The 20,226-nt window shown below is 44.4% G+C and overlaps 1 protein-coding gene across 1 annotated transcript in view; it reads right to left on the minus strand.

Annotated features, from left to right (window-relative positions):
• Positions 1–3,012: 3,012 nt before the first annotated feature.
• LOC120312563 (NADH-cytochrome b5 reductase 3-like) overlaps positions 3,013–20,226 on the minus strand; it is a 30,175-nt gene continuing 12,961 nt past the window's right edge. The window contains exons 2-9 of the mRNA XM_039353433.1: positions 18,769–18,900; positions 15,562–15,634; positions 12,044–12,150; positions 10,797–10,926; positions 8,973–9,056; positions 8,234–8,319; positions 7,254–7,353; positions 3,013–4,586 (exon numbers count right to left, since the gene is read on the minus strand). Of these exons, the coding sequence (XP_039209367.1) occupies positions 4,414–4,586; positions 7,254–7,353; positions 8,234–8,319; positions 8,973–9,056; positions 10,797–10,926; positions 12,044–12,150; positions 15,562–15,634; positions 18,769–18,900 (885 nt within the window). The 3' untranslated portion in view covers positions 3,013–4,413. The remainder of the gene's footprint in view (positions 4,587–7,253; positions 7,354–8,233; positions 8,320–8,972; positions 9,057–10,796; positions 10,927–12,043; positions 12,151–15,561; positions 15,635–18,768; positions 18,901–20,226) is intronic.

A 20,226-nucleotide genomic window follows, 5' to 3' on the forward strand; every position in this document is an offset into this window, starting at 1 on the left:
CATCAAACTCAAGGTGGTGGCCATGACTTCACAACTGAAGTCTCCTCCCTTTTCATTTCTGTCTCCTGCAGACCAGTGCCCCAAAGGGCTCAGACTTCAACTGCGTAGCTGCACCCACTTCTTTTCAGGCACCTCTCCTGCAAGCACCATTATCAAAGGACTTTTGATTTTATCTTCCCGGTGAAGGGAACCATGGAAGTCTTGAGATCTCAGCTCGGCCTGTGGAATCAATGGCTTTAGCCCTATCCCAGTGGTGGCGAACCTTTTAGAGACCGAGTGCCCCAAAACTGGCCCCGCCCCCACTCCACCCCCCTGCCCGCCTCCGCTCTGCTCCCCCATCCCCAGCCCTGCCTGCCCACAGGATCACTCACTGCCTCCAGGGCCTGCTGCAGATCACCCAGGCAGCGCTATGGTGGCCACACCCTCTGCCCGCGCCCTGCAGCATCAACTGCATGATGGGGTGTGAGGGAAGAATCTTGTCTACGCTGCCTGGCTGCCATGTCCTTGGTGCGCTGCTCTGTGTGGGCCACGCTCGAGGGTGAGTCTCCTTCAGGGGGGCTGCTGGAGAGGAGGGGATCGTGGGGGGAGGCAAGGCTGGGACAATGGCACGTGTGCCCACATAGGGCTCCGAGTGCCGCCTCTGGCACCCGTGCCATAGGTTCGCCACCACTGCCCTATCCTCTCTTAATAAGGTCCATATTGTGACATGCATGCTCTGGGATGATTACTTCTGAATTATTTCAACTTGGAGACACACCCGTGTGCCTTGTGCATTTGCGAGGGCACTTTGAAGCTAGGAAAAAGCTCAGCTTGAGCACAGAACTGTACTTTGAAACGAGGACGCTTCCAATATGCTGGAAGCAACCTTTCCTGCCAAATCTCGCGTGTTTAGGATGTCTCCTGGCACACCTTAAGTTCGTAGCATTGCTATCTAATGTGTCTGACGGTAATTTCAAGCCCTCAAATGTTTTATCTGTCAATCTTCATCTGATTCGCTCCCATCCTGAATCTCTAAACATCAATCCCCATTGGTTCCTATGCAGCAACTGTTATGTTCTTATTGTTAAGCAGCCTGTGTGTAACTAACTCCTAAGACAATTAAAGGGTTTTACAAACTGTCTACTTATAGGGATATTTATGGGGATAAGGCAGACATGTCAAAGACAAGGACCGGGGGCCAGATGCGGCCTGCGAAGTGGTTTCATGTAGCCCATGAAGCCATCCTGGAAACAGTGAGGGAACGGCCCCCGCTGCCTTGGCCCTGGCCGGCCGGGAGCCCATGTACAATATTGTGGTGGCCATCTATGCTGAAACGCATTCGGTCTTAGCTCCACAAGGCTGTCTGGAAACAGCGAGGAACCAGCCCGTCGCATTGGCCCTGCCCCTTGGGTGCATGCTGGGGAGGTGTCACCCTTTGTGAGGAATGAAGAAATGCACCGTGCCTTGGCGCTTGCCCCGGTCCCACCCCTTCTGCCAGAGACCCTCAGATCTGTCCCACTCCTGCCCAGGCCCCCACAGGCCCCCTGGACGCGAACAATGTAGAACTGGCCACGCCCACCCAGTAGGCCACACCCATTCCATCCACGCCCACCCAGTAGGCCACACCCACCCTGGCCGCCCCCCCCCGAGGGCAACCGCAATGCTGATGCGGCCCTCAATGAAATTTGAGTTTGACACCCCTGGGATAAGGCATCTGTGCAGTCAAAGCCCTGCCTCCATTTTAGGCATGCCGAAGGCCTTTGATTTTCTTACTTGCTCTCTGGACACCCCCGGGCCAATCCCGTTGTACGAAGGGAGAAAATGAAGCAGAAAGAGGTGGGAGGGGGGGTTTACACTTCAATCTGATGCTTGAAATATCAGCTCACCCTTTAAGAAAATGAGATTTACTTTGTCTAGAATAGCAGTTTTTTTTTGTCCCTAAGTTCTCCTACAAGTTTTGAAACCCCAGTCTAGATTTTTTTTTTCTAGGCTCTTTGGACTTGACATATGGATGTCATCAGTTTCATCAGGAGCTTCTTAAGGCTTGTTGATCAAGTCACTTGAAGATGCCAGACGGAGGACTTGGGAAGGGTGGACGTCAAGTCGACCATTCTTACTCAAGTTCTCTTTTTCACGCAAGATTGGAGGATTTGGGAAGAATGGACTTCAAGTAGACCATGCCTACTGGAGTTTTTGTTCTTGATGTAAGATGGAGGATTTGGGAAGAGTGGACTTCAAGTAGACTATATCTACTAAAGTTCTATTTTCGATGCAAGATGGAGGATTTGGGAAGGGTTGACTTCAAGTAGATCATGTTTACTCAAGTTCTCTTTTCGATGCAAGAGGGAGAATTTGGGAAGAGTTGACTTCAAGTAGACCATGTTTACTCAAGTTCTCTTTTTGATGCAAGATGGAGGATTTGGGAAGGGTGAACTTCAAGTAGACCATGTTTACTCAAGTTCTCTTTTTGATGCAAGATGGAGAATTTGGGAAGGGTTGACTTCAAGTAGATCATGTTTACTCAAGTTCTCCTTTTGATGCAAGATGGAGGATTTGGGAAGGATGAACTTCAAGTAGGCCATGTTTACTCAAGTTCTCTTTTTGATGCAAGATGGAGAATTTGGGAAGGGTTGACTTCAAGTAGACCATGTTTACTCAAGTTCTATTTTTGATGCAAGATGGAGAATTTGGGAAGGGTTGACTTCAAGTAGACCATGTTTACTCAAGTTCTCTTTTTGATGCAAGATGGAGGATTTGGGAAGGGTTGACTTCAAGTAGACCATGTTTATTCAAGTTCTCTTTTTGATGCAAGATGGAGAATTTGGGAAGGGTTGACTTCAAGTAGACCATGTTTACTCAAATTCTCTTTTTGATGCAAGATGGAGGATTTGGGAAGGGTTGACTTCAAGTAGACCATGTCTACTCAAGTTCTGTTTTTGAACAGCAGATGATATCTGTGTTTATGGCCAAGAAGGCAGGAACAGACTTCCAACTTCTCCTGCTCAGGTTCCGATTCATAAAGCATCTAAGATCTTTTTTTTTTTTTAAAAAAATCTGGGATGATTAACTTTGGAGCAGCTGATACCCAAATCATGTTAAAATACATCTGGAAAAAAAAAATAAAATGCTGGCCAGTTGAAGGGATGAAAATCACCCTGACATCAATGTAGCTACTGACATCCCATTCGTAAACAGCCTTTCCCCAAAAACCATTTGACGAAGCCATTACTTGACATCAACAATTCTGATTTTTCTATTGAAAACAATACATGGACATATTTTGTAAGTGAGCTACCTGTATATTTATGTATACAAACATGGGTACGTAGTTAGTTAATCAAAAAGGGACCCACTGAAGGCTGGTGTGGTAGAATAATAGAATAACAACAATGCAACAGAAAGGCGAGTTGGAAAAAGAAAGGAATTCTTTGAGATTTGATAGCATTTACTATATACTTAAAAGAAAATATAAGTAGATCTTCTCATCCACTAACAGGCTACCCTATCATCCCTCCAAACCAAATTTACATTCCTTTGTTTTTTTTCCAGTGTTCAGTGCCAATGGTAGGTTTAGAGCTTCTTCCGTATGCACACACCTTTATTCCACCTTACGCAAAGACCGGGCGCAAATTTTGTCTCCGGAGAAAGGCCGGAAGGAAGATGCCAAGCCCTCATATCTGTCCGACGGATTTTGCCCGCATTACGATTCAGAATTTCAAGATTGGGCCTCCCTCTTTCACGCCCATCGCTTGGGAACGATGGAGCCCATCAATCTGCTGCTTTCTACATGAGTTATGTTTCTACAGGTTGACCTGTCAAACGATTTTCCTCCCCCCCCCCGCCTCTGCTAATGAAGACACAAACACGTTGGTGCAAGACAGGTGTGCATTTAAAGCGGTGCTGCAGAAACAACAGGGTGACTGAAGTCACCTCCTTCATCGTTCCCTCCTGGCCTCCCACGTCAAGGGTCTTCAAACTTGGCCCTTTTATGACTTGCGGACTTCAACTCCCAGAATTCCTCAGCCAGGCACGTGTGCCTGGCTGAGGAATTCTGGGAGTTGAAGTCCGCAAGTCATAAAAAGGCCAAGTTTGAAGACCCCTGTCATAGAAGCTATCCAGAACAAACTCTTTGATGAGTTGAGTGCCTAGCTATATTTGCTTATCTGGGATGAAAAGAGCCAAACTTCATTCAATTGCCTTAGGATAGATTTGATACACAGAGCAAAGCAAAGAGTAGGATCTACAACACGGTTAATCAGTCTACCAGAGGCTTCAGCTTGGCAGGATTAGAAAGACACAAGAGTGCACAAGCGGGAATGCCTCTGAAGGTGAGTTCCACCTCTGTTAACTCAGTTGGTTTCTGTTGCCTGGTTCCCCCCCCAACAGTTCTTCTTTTTCCTAACTTTCCCCTTCTGCTTTATCCCCACCCCCCCGTTAGTAAGTAAACCACATCTCTTTGGTGTAACCCAATTTCTCCAGGTTGGGCAGGCAGGCATACTGGATCATGGGCGGTGGGCCGCACATCAGAATCAAAACGTCGTCTTCAGGGGGAGGCATGTGTTCCTTCAGCATGTCTTGGTTCACGAATCCTTGGCTGTAATCCCACTCTGTGTTGGAAAAGAACACGTTGCGCTGATTATCTCTTTCAAAACAACAACAACAAAGCACTGATACACTAGAGCAGTGGTGGCGAACCTTTGGCACGGGTGCCAGAGGCAGCACTCGGAGCCCTCTCTGTGGGCACACGTGCCGTCGCCCCAGCCCCGCCTCCCCCTGCGGCCTCATCAGCAGCCCCCCTGGGCACAGCCTGCACGGACCAGCGCAGCCAAGGACATAGTCGGGCAGCAGCAACAAGACTCCACGCTCATGCCCTAAAGCGTGCAGACGATGCTGCGGGGTGTGGGCGGAGGGCGTGGCGGTCACAGTGCTGCAGGCCTGCCTGGGCGATCTGCGGCGGAGGGCCATGGGGGCAGTGCGTGGCCCTGCGGGCGGGTGGGGCAGACAGGGGCGGAGCAGGTAGGGCGGGCAAGAGGCGAAGTAGGGACGGGGGGTGGGTTTTGGGCACTCAGTCTCTAAAAGGTTCGCCATCACTGCACTAGGGCAGGGGTCAGCAACCTTAAACACTCAAAGAGCCACATGGACCCGTTTCCCAGGGAAAAGAAAACACACTGGGAGCTGCAAAACCTGCGAGCTTGATTGAAGAGTTTAATTAAAAAGAAATAGCCGCTGCTGTGCATGAGTTCTCGTTCTCTCTCTCTCTCTCTCTCTCTCTCCCCCCCTCCCTCCCTCTCTCTCTCTCCCCCTCCTCTCTCCCTTTCTCCGATCTTCTGCTCACCTGGCAAGCTGGCTTCATGCTGTTCTCGGACAAGCTGACACACATTCTTATTGGGTGTGAGGCCACTCTCTTTTTTACACACACACACACACACACACACACAAACACACACAGAGAGAGAGAGAGAGAGAGAGAGAGAGAGAGAGAGAGAGAGAGAAACAGATGGACAGGCAGACACTAGACATAGATGATGGATGATAAATAGATGATATAGATAATAGATATAGAGAGTAGACTAGATAGATATAAATAGATGAATAGATGAGAGAGAGAGAGAGAGAGAGAGAGACGGATGAACAGATGGACAGATACTAGATATAGATGATGGATGATAAATAAATGATATAGATAATAGATAGATAGAGAGTAGACTAGCTATAGAGAGTAGACTAGCTATAGAGAGTAGACTAGTAGATATAAATAGATGACAGAGAGAGAAAGAGAGAGAAAAAAAAGACGGATGAACACATGGACAGACAGACAGATACTAGATATAGATAGATGATGGATGATAAATAAATGATATAGATAATAGATAGATATAGAGAGTAACTAGATATAGAGAGTAGACTAGTAGATATAAATAGATGACAGAGAAAGAAAGAGAGAAAAAAAAGAGACGGACGAACACATGGACAGACAGACAGATACTAGATATAGATAGATGATGGATGATAAATAAATGATATAGATAATAGATAGATATAGAGAGTAACTAGATATAGAGAGTAGACTAGATAGATATAGATGACAGAAAGAGAGAGAGACAGATGAACAGATGGACAGAGACAGACAGATACTAGATATGGATGATGGATGATAAATAGATGATATAGACAATAGATATATATAGAGAGTAGACTAGATAGATATAAATAGATGACAGAGAGAGAAAGAGAAAGAGAGATGGACGAACAGATGGACGTGGACAGACAGATGCTAGATATAGATGATGGATGATAAATAGATGATAGATATAGATAGATAGATAGATCTAAAGAGTAGGCTAGATAGATATAAATAGATGACAGAGAGGGGGGGGGCGCAAGTGCCTCTCTCTGTCTCTCTCTCGCTCTGCAAATGGCGGAGGAGGCTGGGAGCCACAGGAGAAGGCTCCAGAGCCGCAGGTTGCCGTCCCGTGCACTAGGGCAGCCCCCCCCAACCTTTTGAGCGCCAGAGATTAGTTTTGTGGACAGAGGTTTTTCCACGGACCAGAGGGGTGGGCTGTGTGGTTTCGCATGCTGCCTGCATCCCGCAGATAGGGCTTCACTTGTTTGCGCGGGCTGGTTTGTGACCTGCCGTGGACCGGTGCTGGTTCATGGACCGGGGTTTGGGGACCCCTGCACTAGGGATCGTCAAAAGGGGCTTTGAAATGGATGGCTGGATAAATGTTTCACCATCTACAGCCCTTTCCATCAGTTTCATCACTTTCTCCTGATTGGGCAAACATTGGACTTTAAAAACTAGAACTAATAGCCGATTCGCACTTGTAAACTTTCTGTCATGAACAGACTTGCCTGAACATGCATGAAATATCTCAGTTTGACATTGCAGTTGGTAAATTTTGGATCACTCTGTATGCAAAACCCTTCTAATGAGACACCTATGGGTGTCTACTAATCCTTGAGGTTGAGACATTGAGCCCTGCGCTTAGCTGTATTTTCTCTAAACGGTACCCTTCAGTGTTTAATGAAACTCTACTCTACTCCACTCCACTCCACCACTGCATTCTTTATTTCTATTCTATTCTATTCTATTCTATTCTATTCTATTCTATTCTATTCTATTCTATTCTATTCTATTCTATTCTATTCTATTCTATTCATTTATTCCATTCCATTCCATTCCATTCTATAATAGAATATTAATTATTAATATTCAGCAATTAAGCAGAATGTTTTAGCATCATCTAATCTTAATTGTATCATGAATTACTTACTTTCAGGAGCTCTGTCCAATGTGTACCACAGCTTAAACTGGGCTGAGTGTTGAGCTCGCACTTCCTCAAGTTCCGAGCGCAGTAAAATATCACTTTCAGTCTGTCCCAGAAACACAGTCATTGTTGTTTTATCTCACAAATTCACTAGTGAACAACTTAGAATATTGATCCCCTCTTAATCCCATTAAAAAGAAAAAGAAAAAGAAATCATGAACCGAAAGCTAATGTGAAAGACCCTGGAATCAAAATGTAAACCATCAAGAGGGCTTAGCAAAAAAAAAAAAAAGTGAATTATGAGCAGCAAATCTTTTGAGTCTGCTCCAAGTCCAGTTAAATGTGCATAAAAGTGGTCAGAGGTAACACCGTGTCAACGTTCAGGGTAATTACATTTCGTTTAAAAAGCATTTGTTCCGAGCTGTTAATCAACACGCCAAAGTGTTTCACTCAGTTCCAAAATGAATCTATTTCATTAGGGCGTTCTGTCTAGAACGCTTTAGACCATTTCCAATTCAGAGGATTTATCAAACCACTTTGGGAGAACAACTTAATTTGAGTTGGTTTGTTGTAGAGGGAAATTGATTTGCTATGTTCTTGCATTAACAAATTTTGCACTAGAAGCAGCTAATTTAAGCTTTTTCTCATTATTTCCTCAAACAAAAAAAAATATATTAAAGGATCCAGAATAGAAGCTGGAATAATATAACTGCTGCTGAGATAGGATTCTCCAGAGGAATCTGTCTCTTGCTTGGAGCAATTGGAAAAGAAATAAGCAAGGCTACAATTTCATGTTACGCTTCTCTGGAAATACAATCCAATGAAAATAGTGGAATACTGTGAATATCTTGAGTAAATCTGCACAAGGCTTCAATATTGCTAGCATGAAATATCGGCAGCCCATTTTATTTATTCTTCACAATCTATTGCCGCTGATTCAATATGCTGTTTGCTCCTTAGTAAGAGAGCAAAGGACATCTTCCTACCTGGTTAGCAAAGAGCAAATGGCAAACTGTGGGATCCTCCTTGTCCTTTACAATCGCTCGGATGAGCTGCAACATGGGAGTAATTCCTTCAGAGGAGAGAGAGGGAGAGGGAGAGAGAGAGTCAAATCAAATGAATCCTTGTAGAAGATGAATCTGTACAAGAGTAGGCAGAGTCAAGAGAGTAATCAGCCTAGAGCCATTATGTTGCCGCAAGTGGTCTAAATCTTGAATTCCATTGACTCTGAGATAGCACCAATTTAGTGCTGAATATTAATTGACTAGATTCGTGTGAGCAAGCACGTTCAATAGATCACCTTAACTCAGTGGTTCTCAACCTGTGGGTCGGGATCCCATTTGGGGTCGAACGACCATTTCACGGGGGTCGCCAAACAACGCAGTCCGCCATTTTTCCCCCCCTTTTCCTTAGCTGTGCTACTTCCTTTTATTCTATTGGCTTTTGAAAGCCAATAGAATAGACTCTCTTGAATAGAGTCTAATTCTATTGGCTTTCAAAAGCCAATAGGAATTGTCCAGGCTGTCTCTGCCCTGCTGAGCCCGCCAAAAATCCCAGTCTGCAAACGGTGCTACACCAGTTGAGTAGTCCTCGACCTACGACCGGTTGGGGGTCGCAACATTAAAAAGGTTGAGAACCACTGCCTTAACTGGACTGAGGTCTCAATTCTTTGCACCTGACACATCAAGTTGAATACTCAAGGCAGGAAAGCACATTTCAGAATACCTGTTCCACCCGCAATCATCCCGACGTATTTCACTTGCTTCAGAACGGGTTCGGATTTCTTGTCTGAACGAATCGCAAACACACCTGGCGGAAAAGTTAAGCAGGTGAGCAAGTGGATTGGTGGCATTGCCAAATGTCTCAAATCCAAGACATGTGTTTGAAATGTCTATGGGGATTCTCAGTCATCCACGTCATGGCTGTCGCAAAGGTGCTTTTTCCAAGAGGCAACTGGAGTTCCTTTGTTTTTCCTTAAAGACGTTTCGCTTCACATCCCAGAAGCTTCTTCAGCTCTGACTGGATGGTGGGAATGGAAGGATTTATACTCCTTGCAGCCAGCTGGTCATTTGCACTCTTTTAGAGAGTCGTTGAGGCCACCTGGAGGCTTGTCTGGGTCCTCAGGGTCACCTGAGTGGTGCAAATGGGTGTAAAGCCTTCTTGGAACTGCTGAAAAGAACGGCAGAACTGCAGTTTCAAAGAAGGCTCCACACCCATTTGCACCACTCAGGTGACTCTGAGGACACAGACAAGCCTCCCAAGTGGGCTCAACGACTCTCTAAAAGAAGGCAAATGACCAGCTGTCCGCAAGGAGTATAAATCCTTCCATTCCCCACCATCCTGTCAGAGCTGAAGAAGCTTTTTGGATGAGAAGCGAAACGTCTCCAAAGAAAAATAAGAAGGTCCAGCTGTTACTTCAAAAAAGCACATTTGGGACATGTGCTTGGAATGCACGTGGATGTCAAATTTGACATTTTTGTCCACTCCTAATCATAATGATGAATACTTGCCATACATCTAGAAAAACCCACAATGGGGGGCGGGGGGCGGGGGAGGAGTCAGGATATAACCTGTTTTGCTCCTTGATATGCAACTGTTCAAAGCAGACATGTCAAACACAAGGCCCGGGGGCTGGATGTGGCCCGCGAAGTGGTTTCCTGTGGCCCACGAAGCCATCCTCAAAACAGTGAGGGAATGGCCCCCGCTGTCTTGGCCCTGGCCCAGGCTGGCCAGGAGCCAATGTACAATTTTGTGGTGGCCCTCTATGCTGAAACACACTCAGTCTTAGCTCCACAAGGCCATCTGGAAACAGTGAGGAACCAGCCCCTGCCGTGTCGGCCCCGCCCCCTGGGTGCATGCTGGGGAGGTGTCACCCTTTGTGAGAAATGAAGAAATGCACCATCACCTGGAAGTGGTCCTGGTCCCATCCCCTTCTGCTAGAGACCCTCAGATCTATCCCACTCCTGCCCAGGCCCCCACAGGCACCATTGACGCGAACGATGTAGAGCTGGCCACGCCCACCCAGTAGGCTACACTGACCATCCACGCCCACTCAGTAGGCTGCACCCACTCTGGCCACACCCACCCAGCCCCCCTGAGGGCAACCGCAATGCTGATGCGGCCCTCAATGAAATTGAGTTTGACACCCCTGGTTCAAAGTCACGATGGACCTAACTTGGGAGGCTTCTTCAAAATTGTGCCAGTTGGGCCCTCCCCTGCAGTCACATGACTGAACGTGGGTGCTCAGCCACTGGGCTGTATTTATAACCGCGGTCACGCAATTGTATTTTACAGCAGCTTCGACAAGAGCTGGCATTGACTTCCAGTTTTGGGCAAACCACTCCCATTAGTGGACCGTTGCTTCATTCAACCACCACTGTGGCTCCTTTATAACCATGGTTGCTGCCACATTCACTTACAATGGTGTTGGTTGCATGATGGCTGTGATGGGCAGGCTCCATTAGAGCCATAAGTCAAGGACTACTTGTAAGATAAATCAGAGATAATGGTGAACTTCTCCAACTTGACATTCAGCTGCTACAGCCTCACCTTTTCCCTCGTAAACAAGCAATCCATTGGGTCCCCGAAAATCAATGGTGTCCCCCATCTTTAGATTCTCCAGGTACTGAGACATTTTCCCTCCTTCAGGAAATTTGGGGTGAACCCCTTTGAAATAGATCTATAGAGGAGAAAATACCTTTAAAACAGAATGGACGGATGGGAAACATGAACCCATTCAGATGCCTACAAATCCATGTTGCTCAAGACAGTGGACCATACACCATACATGTTTAAAAGAAGTCTGTAGGTTAGTAACCATATAATACCAGGAATATTTCTATCCTGGAACATTTTCACAACTGATTCCTCTGAAGGTCTATTATCTCAGAACCATTATTTTTATAAGTAGGTTGGTCAGCAATATATATATTGCTGACAAAGAATTAAAGGGAGACTAGTATAGCTATTTCAAGCTATTTAGCTCTCATCAGCTAGCCATACCCTTCTGAGATTTGAACCCGGGCTGCTTACACGCTAGGCAGGTGTATTAACCTCTAGGCCACGGGTTTTCCTCGCTTTTTGTCAATTGAAACCGGTCTACCAGCGCACCTAGTCTACCCAAATATGGGACAGATCAATCTACTATTGCTTTTGCCTTTCAGCCCCAATCTAGGAGCTTTTACAGGCAGATGCTACTGTGACAAACTATTTCTGTGTTAAATTTAGATTTTTGCTGACAGAGAATTAAAGGGAGATTAGTATAGCTATTTAGCTCTCATCAGCTAGCCATACCCTTCTGAGATTCAAACCCGGGCTGCTTGCACGTTAGCACCTCTAGGCCACAGGTTTTCCTTGCTTAATCTCTCCTCCAATACAGCTGACAAAAAGCGATATAAAGCTGGAAAAACTGATGGAACTAACAGAGATGGCTAAATTAACTGCTTCAATCAAAGAAAAACAACATATCAACTTTGTTTCTACCTGGAAACCACTTCTGGATTTTGTGCTTGAGATGGAAAAACAATGGAACCTTAACTTTGATTTTTGCTGATAAGTTTGTTATGGAAATGGCTGGTACATATTAAGTATGTGAAACTAAAAAGTTGAAGCTGTATTGTTACTAAGTTATTCTACTGCACTAAGAGTCAGGAGTCAATGCTTTTGTTTTTTTGTTCCGCGTTCCTCTACATTTCTTTCTCTTCCCTGTTCCCTCCCCCATTTTCCCACTATTTTAGCTTTCCTTTGTGTTTTTTTTTTGATAAGCTTAATAAAATGATTAATAACAAAGCTTTTACCTTCACAACAAGGTCCACGTAACCTTTGTCATCATCGCTGCTCACAGGTGTATAAGGCCTGATGACTAGATTCCCATCGATCCTGGCTGAGAGGTAAATGTGCTGCCCTGAAATGAGACAGATTATCATTCAGCCTCCTTAGTTTGCTTTGCCTCATTATTTATGGAACTTAGTTTACATTTGATGACACAATAAATAAATAATAATATTCGGAACTGCCTATCTCTACTCAGACGTTACCTTAACAGCTCTTAGGTCCTTGGTTAGGACTTGAATTGTTAGGTTTTTACCAGTCCCAGACGGTGAATCGAATTGAAGATGATTATTATTATTATTAATTAGATGTGAACCTCAGTCAACTGAACATTCAAATTGGCTGGCGCTGATGGTTGACACGCGTTGCTGCCAGCATCCTAGGTGTCAACCAGGTACCTCCTTAAAATGTAAGATGTTCCGAGTCGTGCAGTTTTTTTGTAGCATTGCTGGAGTTATTGCAGGAAGCTGCAGTTTCTTGATGGATTTTGCAAAGTTTTTGGACATAGTTCCCAGTGCCCTGATGACAATGGGTATCACGTTTCATCCATATTATTATTATTATTATTATTATTATTATTATTATTATTATTATTACTACTACTACTACTACTACTACTACTACTACTACTACTACTACTATTATCTCTTAGGTCCTTCGTTAGGACATGAACTGTTAGGTTTCTACCAGTCCCATACGGTGAACCAACCTGAAAATTAATATTTTTATTTATTTATTTATTTATTTATTTATTTATTTATTAATTATTGATCATCACACAGTCAGCCAGATGTTCAGACTGGATTTGGCATTTTGTCTACCTATCGAGTCCTTACCCAGGACCTGGGATAGGCAGATGTGGATGTTTGATGGTATTACAGGTATCGTCGCAGGATGGAAGCAGTTCCTAATAAGGCCGCCTTTTGCAATTGACTAGTAACGAATTTGTCAATGCCAATGGTGTTCAAGTGGTGCTCCAGTTGTTTTGGGATTGCACCCAAGGAGCCTATTACTATTGGTACTACCCTTACTTGTTATTATTGTTATTGTTATTATTATTATTATCATCATCATCATCATCATCATCATCATCATCATCAGCAGCAGCAGCAGCAGCAGTTCTTAGGTCCTTGGTTAGGACTTGAACTGTTAGATTTTCACCAGTCCAGACAGTGAATCGAATTTTTTTTTTTTATTATTATTATTATTATTATTACTACTACTGCTGCTGCTGCTGCTGCTGCTGCTGCTGCTGCTGCTGCTGCTGCTGCTGCTGCTGCTGCTGCTACTACTACTACTATAGCAGCAGCAGCAGCAGCAGCAGCTCTTTAGATCCTTAATTAGGACTTTTAACTGTTAGGTTTTTACCAGTGCCAGACTGTGAATCAAACTGAAGATTAATAATAATAACAACGACAATAATAATAGCAGCAGTAGCTCTTAGGTCCTTGCTTAAGACTTGAACTGTTAGGTTTTTACCAATCCCAGATTATGAACCAAATTTTATTATTATTATTGATGATGATGTACTAGTAGTAGTAGTGGTCAAGGACTACCTGTACTGTAGTACAACTGAAGAGATTTACAAGGAGAAACAATAGAATAACCTATATAACATTTATTCCAGGTACCCCGGGCAGCTCTGTGGATATTAATGGGGCCCTTTGTGATTTCCACCCTGGGCCCTGGAAAAGAAGGCGATTATTATTCTGCCTTGTGACGGGGGGGGGGGGGAAGAGAGAGAGAGAGAGAGAGAGAGAGAGAGGGAGAGGAGAGGGAGAGGGAGAGGGAGAGGGAGAGGGAGAGGGAGAGAGAGAGAGAGAGAGAGAGAGAGAGAGAGAGAGAGAGAGAGAGACAGAAATCCTCGGGATCAGAAAAAAACTTCTTTCACAGTCTGATGCAACAGGGATGAAGAATCCCGCTCTTCTCCTTTTGCAAGTCTTGCTCCGGATTTTGCAAGTCTTGCTCCGGATTAGACGGCTGAATTTTGTGTAGCGAAGCATGAGAAAAAAAAATAAACCCTTAAGACTATCTCTGTTTTCACATACTCTGGGACCCATGGGTCTTACACGGGAAACAATTCAGTAGCCGGAAGTCTTGGTACCCCCCCTTTCTCCCCCCACCCTCAATTAAACTTGCTTAAAAAAAAAACCCCAAACACTGAGATCCTTTCTTTAGACAAGGATCATTGTCAGCTTTCGTCAGAACCCCCCTCCCAGCTGTTAGCAGGAGATAACAGCTGTTAGCAAGCCACAGCACTTTCTATTCAGAAAGCAAAACAAGAGTTGGCCTGGTTTTATTTTTTGGGGGGGGGGAAGAACGGGGGGGGGGGGGAACAGCTAAAACTATTGTCAGATAAATAAAAACCAATCAAAGATTGAGCATGAAGTCTTAAAAAGAGAATTGGAATTGTTTGCACCGTTATTTATCTCCTGGATAAATTCCTAGCTAGTGTTACACATACCGGCTGCTATGGGTTCTTTTAAAGAGCGATGCAGCACAACACATTTTTTTTAATTCTTCGTATCCTTGAAGTTTACAGCGCTCTCCATGCTTGCAAGGCACAACACAGGCACAACACCTGCTTCCCTGCGCAATACGCCTCTGGCACAGGAGAGGAGCAGCTGGCTACAATTACGGATTCCTCTCTCGGCAACTAGGGGAAGAATGGAAGGGCAAACAAAAACACGGAAGCCATGGTTGCAAATTCGCCTGATACCTATTCCAGGCCTTTCTCCTGGCCACACATCGTAAACAATCACAACTGTGTTCTGTTTTTGAGGTGCCACAAGGGGAGTTGGGTGGCACCAGGAGAAGTCAACAACCAAATATTCCAAAGAATATCAAGGTTGGAATGGCTTATTGTGGCAATTCGGGGATCAGGATTAAGTTAGCAGGCTGCCTGCTACTTAGCAACACCGTTTTATTTGTTCAGTGGTGTTTAGCTTTGGGTTTGGGAGTTCAGAGGTCACGGATGAAGCCTCCCATTCATTTGGAGAGCGGTCCGGATCTGTTTAGATTTAGGCAGAATTTTTCCAATGTGAGTACACTCTTCCTTCTAGCTAACAGAGCTTTTCTTGAAAGGAATTAAAATAAGCCAATGAATAAATTAGGGAGGAGGAGGAGACAGAAGAAGGAAGAAGGAAGGAAGGAAGGAAGGAAAGAAGGGGAGGAGGAGGAGGAGGAAGAAGAGAAAGGAGAAAAAAGGAAGGGGAGGAGGAGGAGGAGGAGAAAGAAGAAGGAAGGAAGGAAGGAAGGAGGAGGAGGAAGAGGAAGAGAAAGGAGAAAGAAGAAGAAAAGGGAGGAGTAGGAGGAGAAAGAAGAAGGAAGAAGAGAAGGAGTAGAAGTAGGAGGACAAATAGAAAAAAGAACTTTCTTTCCAAAGTCACAATTCAATCCAACGATGTCACATTTTGCTCTATTCCCTCTCCAAAGGACCTTGGATGGATGTATATATAGCTTATTTTTAACACAAACAGCTTACCCACAGGAAGACCCAAAACATGTCTTGGGCTCGGCAGGGCGAAGCGAAACTTTCTGGTGTCATGACTAACGTGCTGAAAAGAGAGGAACAAACACTTCATAAAACGATGGCAGAGTTATACGGGCTCCATCCAAGCCCAAATGTTGGTAGTCAAGCCGGAGCTGCGTTTCAGAAGAGTGTGGAATGAAGAAATAAACACAGTTCCCAACAGCACCCAACCAAGACGGGCGGCTTAACAGTCTTTCATTGTTTGAGGAGCTTTCCACCGACCACACTTAGAAGCTTCTACTCTTTCACGTCTGAGGGGCAGTGAACCCAATAGGCTGCATTTAGGAGTGTCCCAGGGGGAGTACGTGTGGGTCAAAATTGTGGCTTTGACCATACAATTGAAAGCCAATTCATTTGGGCAGGCCACAAATATAGGACAGAGAATAACAGAGATGGAAGGTCTCCTAGTCCAACCCCCTGCTTGAGCAGAAGACCCTATACCAGTGATGGTGAACCTTTTAGAGACCGAGTGCTCAAAAACTGGCCCCGCCCTCGCTCCACCCCTGCCCCGCCTGGTCCGCCCCCCACCCCGCCTGCCCGCAGGGCCACTCACTGTCCCCAAGGCCTGCCGCAGATCGCCCAGCAGCGCCATGGCAGCCACGCCCTCTGCCCGCGCCCTGCAGCATCAACTGTGCACGATGGGGCGTGAGGGCAGAGTCTTGTCTAAGCTGCCTGGCTGCCATGTCCTTGGCTGTGCTGTTCCACATGGACCACGCTCAGGGGCGACTCTCCTTCAGGGGCTGCTGGAGAGGAAGAGGCCACGGGGGAGATGAGGCTGGGGCAACGGCACGTGTGCCCACACAGAGAGGGCTCCGAGTGCCCCCTCTGGCACCCGTGCCATAGGTTCGCCACCACTGCCCTATACCATTTCAGACAAGTGACTATCCAGTCTCTTCTTAAAAGCCTCCAGTGATGGAGCACCTACAATTTCTGGAGGCAAGCTGTTCCACTGGTTAACTGTGCTCACTGTTAGGAAGTTTCTCCTTAGTTCTAGGTTGCTTCTCTCCTTGATTAGTTTCCATCCGTTGCATTTTGTCCTGCCTTCAGGTGCTTTGGAGAATAGTTTGACTCCCTCTTCTTTGTGGCAGCCCCTGAGATACTGGAACACTGCTATCATGTCCCCCCTCGTCCTTCTCTTCATTAAACTAGACATACCCAATTCCAGCACCTGTTCTTCATATGTTTTAGCCTCCAGTCCCCTAATCATCTTTGTTGCTCTTCTCTGCTGTTGCTCTTCTCTGTACTCTTTCCAGAGTCTCAACATCTTTTTTATATTGTGATGACTAGAACTGGATGCAGTAAGTGTGATCTTATTCCAAGGCTTGAAAAAGTGGCACTAGTACTTCACAGTACTGATACTTCACATAAAAGTGGGCAGGGACCCAAGTGCACAGCCATCAGCTAAATTTATGACTTTTTGACCCTATAGACATAGGAAGGAGAATTCAGATTTTGGCTTAATGTCATGGCTCCGACAGATGAAACTCTTCAAAGAACTTTGCAGCATTATTTACCTTAAAGAATCTTTATTGGAGTAGCACAGCTTCGCCACTAACACAATCGAAGCCAAAAACTGAATTCCCCTCCCCTGAGCACATAGTATCAAAGCACAATTCCCTCCTCTAATTAACAGTCATAAATTACATTCTCCAATTAGTTTGAAATGCAGGCCTTCCCTCCAGTTCTTCAACCCGCCATTTCTTATCAGCTCTTATTTCAAAAGCACTGAATTCACACACTATTACAATACTGTTATGTTTAACTAACTCCCATCACAGGAACGGTTGCTAGAATTGGGTATGTCTAGTTTAACGAAGAGAAGGACAAGGGGGGACATGATAGCAGTCTTCCAAACCTCAGGGGCTGCCATAAAGAAGAGGGAATTAAGCTATTTTCCAAAGCACCTGAAGGCAGGACAAGAAGCAACGGGTGGAAACTCATCAAGGAGAGAAGCAACCTAGAACTAAGGAGAAACTTCCTGACAGTGAGAACAATTAATCAGTGGAACAGCCTGCCTCCAGAAGCAGTAAATGCTCCAACACTGGAATTTTTTAAGAAGAGACTGGACAGCCACTTGTCCGAAATGGTGTAGGGTTTCCTGCCCGAGCAGGGGGTTGGACTAGACGACCTCCAAGGTCCCTTCCAACTTTACTACTATTACTATTACATTCCTCCTCCTCCTCCCCCAGTATCAGCTAATTCTAAGAGTAAAGCATAAGGAAGAATAAGGTTGCATCTCCATATGTTGTCAAAGCAAGAACATCCAATGTTAGCAGCATTGACACATAGATATTGCGGACTACATGCCCACGTGACAAGTCCATACTAAGGTCTAAACAAAATTAAATAAAACAGGAGTCCCGAAACATCACACATATCGTAACAAGCCTTCTTTCATGGCACACAAGCCTGGTACACAGATCAGATCGATAAATCCAAAGCTGGAGATAAGGTCACCTATTCAGCAAATATAATGAGTTGTGGCCATAAAGGAAACATTTCAGAATTCAAGGCAGTGAGTTGGCTGTTCAAATGGTCTATATTTCTAATTTGCATAAATTAGAAATCAGTGCAGCTGCACATTCAGAAGGTTAGTTTAGCCTTTCAGGAGCCAAACAGGAGGAATTATTATGAGGTCGGTCCATCCCATTTGAAATAATAAATACGGGTGTATTAGATTTCCTCCACTTTCATAAATGAGGCTTTCCACTTGATACAAGCACTGCACACAAGCATCACCCTAAAATTACTAATTTCCCATGAATGTAGACTTTTATTTTATTTTCTATACTGTGTTTTTCTTGCTTGTAAGCCACCTAGAGTCACTGTGAGCGAGTAGGTGGCTATATAAACTAACTAACTAAATAAATTTAAATATAAAGGAGAGTTAGCTCAACATCCAGTTTTTCAACCTCTCCATATAACAAAAGGCCACAGTGTTAATTTACATTCTGCAATATTTCTCAATGCATACAATGCTTTTGATTGATATCGATAAAACTGCCACTTAACAACAGTTAGGAAGTATTATTATAGTTTACTTCAGTCTCGGGTCCTCCGCATATGGACCTCATTTTGAGTATTAAAATATTTTTAAAAAATCTGCTGTAACAAGAGACGGGAGCTTAAGAGAGAGAAATAAGAGAACAGGTTATTTACCTCTTTATCGATCAGCCGTAATGCATATTTTACGTCTGGGTTTTCCAACGTGATCGGAGGCAGAGATTTCGAGAAAAGTCGCTTGATCAAACCGATCACAAAATAGACTGGAGAGAGGAGAATGTTTCCCAACTGTAACATAAAGACAGAAGATGTTACATTCGGTATCCTGACTTGAGAAACAGAAATAAATTACAAAATGGCAAAGAACAGCAACAACAGAAATAGAAGTGCCTCTTTACGAAGCCTCTCATGTAATTGCATATAAATATATTATATTAAATAGTATTAAAAATATTGAGTTCTTCCTTTCTAAATAACTAATCAGGCGATACGTAACTTGTTGACATTGTCTTGTAAAGAGAAGAATAGGGAGAATGGAGAAAAATGTGTCTATTCACAACTCTTTAAAAGTTCCCAAGTATTCTGCATAGATTACTTCTACAATCGTTTCAATAACCCTGCTAGTTAGATCAGGATTATTCCGCACATACCATGAGATAAGAACATTTATTCAAAGCTATAGCAGTGGCCAAAATTGTGGAAACCTTTTGGGAAAAGTGTATTTTTGAGGTTTGATGGCTAATAACACTTTTTTTTGGAGAAGTACCATAAAATTATATATCAATGGAAAGATAGTTTAATCAAGAATGTAATACAACATAGTTTGTTCAATTATCTGTACTATATTCTATGAAAGGTTACAGCCAAATAACCAGAAAAAGGAAGCACAACTTGCTTAGGTTGATCTCAGGTAGCTTTCTTTCATCTGATTGTAGCCAATGAGCGTGAGTGTTTAGAGAGCCAATCAGGTGTCATCTTGTGTTGGCAATGAGTCAATTAGATCACAGTAGGATTCAGTGATTGATGCTGAGAGGAGGACATTTGTCAGTGTGTTATGTGATGGCTATCAAGTTGGTTAGGTTTTTTTGTGTTCTTTCATTTAGTGAGCTTGTAAAACGTCATAAAACTAAAGTAATGGGCAAAGAGTTGACTGGTTGCCCAGAAAGCGATGTAAAATAGTATTATTAAGTGAACAAGGCTACAGTTATAAAGAAATTAGAAGACAAATGGGTGGAAACTTAACCAAAGGTGGCATTTCTACTGTACACTTTTCCCAAAAGGTTTCCACCATTTTGGCCACTGCTGTATACAGTGAATGGTGGGGGTGTGGTGGCTCAGATGTGAAACATGTTGAGTTTGTCGGATGGAAAGCTAATAGTCTGGGTTTGAGACCCGAGCTCTGCGTGATGGGGTGAGCTCCTGTTCCTTGCCTCAGCTCCTGCCCAACGAGCAGTCCAAAAGCATGCAAATGCAACTAGATTAATAGGTACCACTTTGGTGGGGAAGTAACAGCATTCCATGACCTTCCTGGCCCCATGACCACTGTCTTTGGGCAATGCTGGCTCCCTCGGCCAAGAAACAGAGGTGAGCATTATCCCCTAGAGCAGCGGTAGG

Source organism: Crotalus tigris, unplaced genomic scaffold (assembly GCF_016545835.1).
Source record: "Crotalus tigris isolate CLP2741 ecotype Arizona unplaced genomic scaffold, ASM1654583v1 scf7180000018523.1292444, whole genome shotgun sequence".
Taxonomy (NCBI): Eukaryota; Metazoa; Chordata; class Lepidosauria; order Squamata; family Viperidae; genus Crotalus; species Crotalus tigris.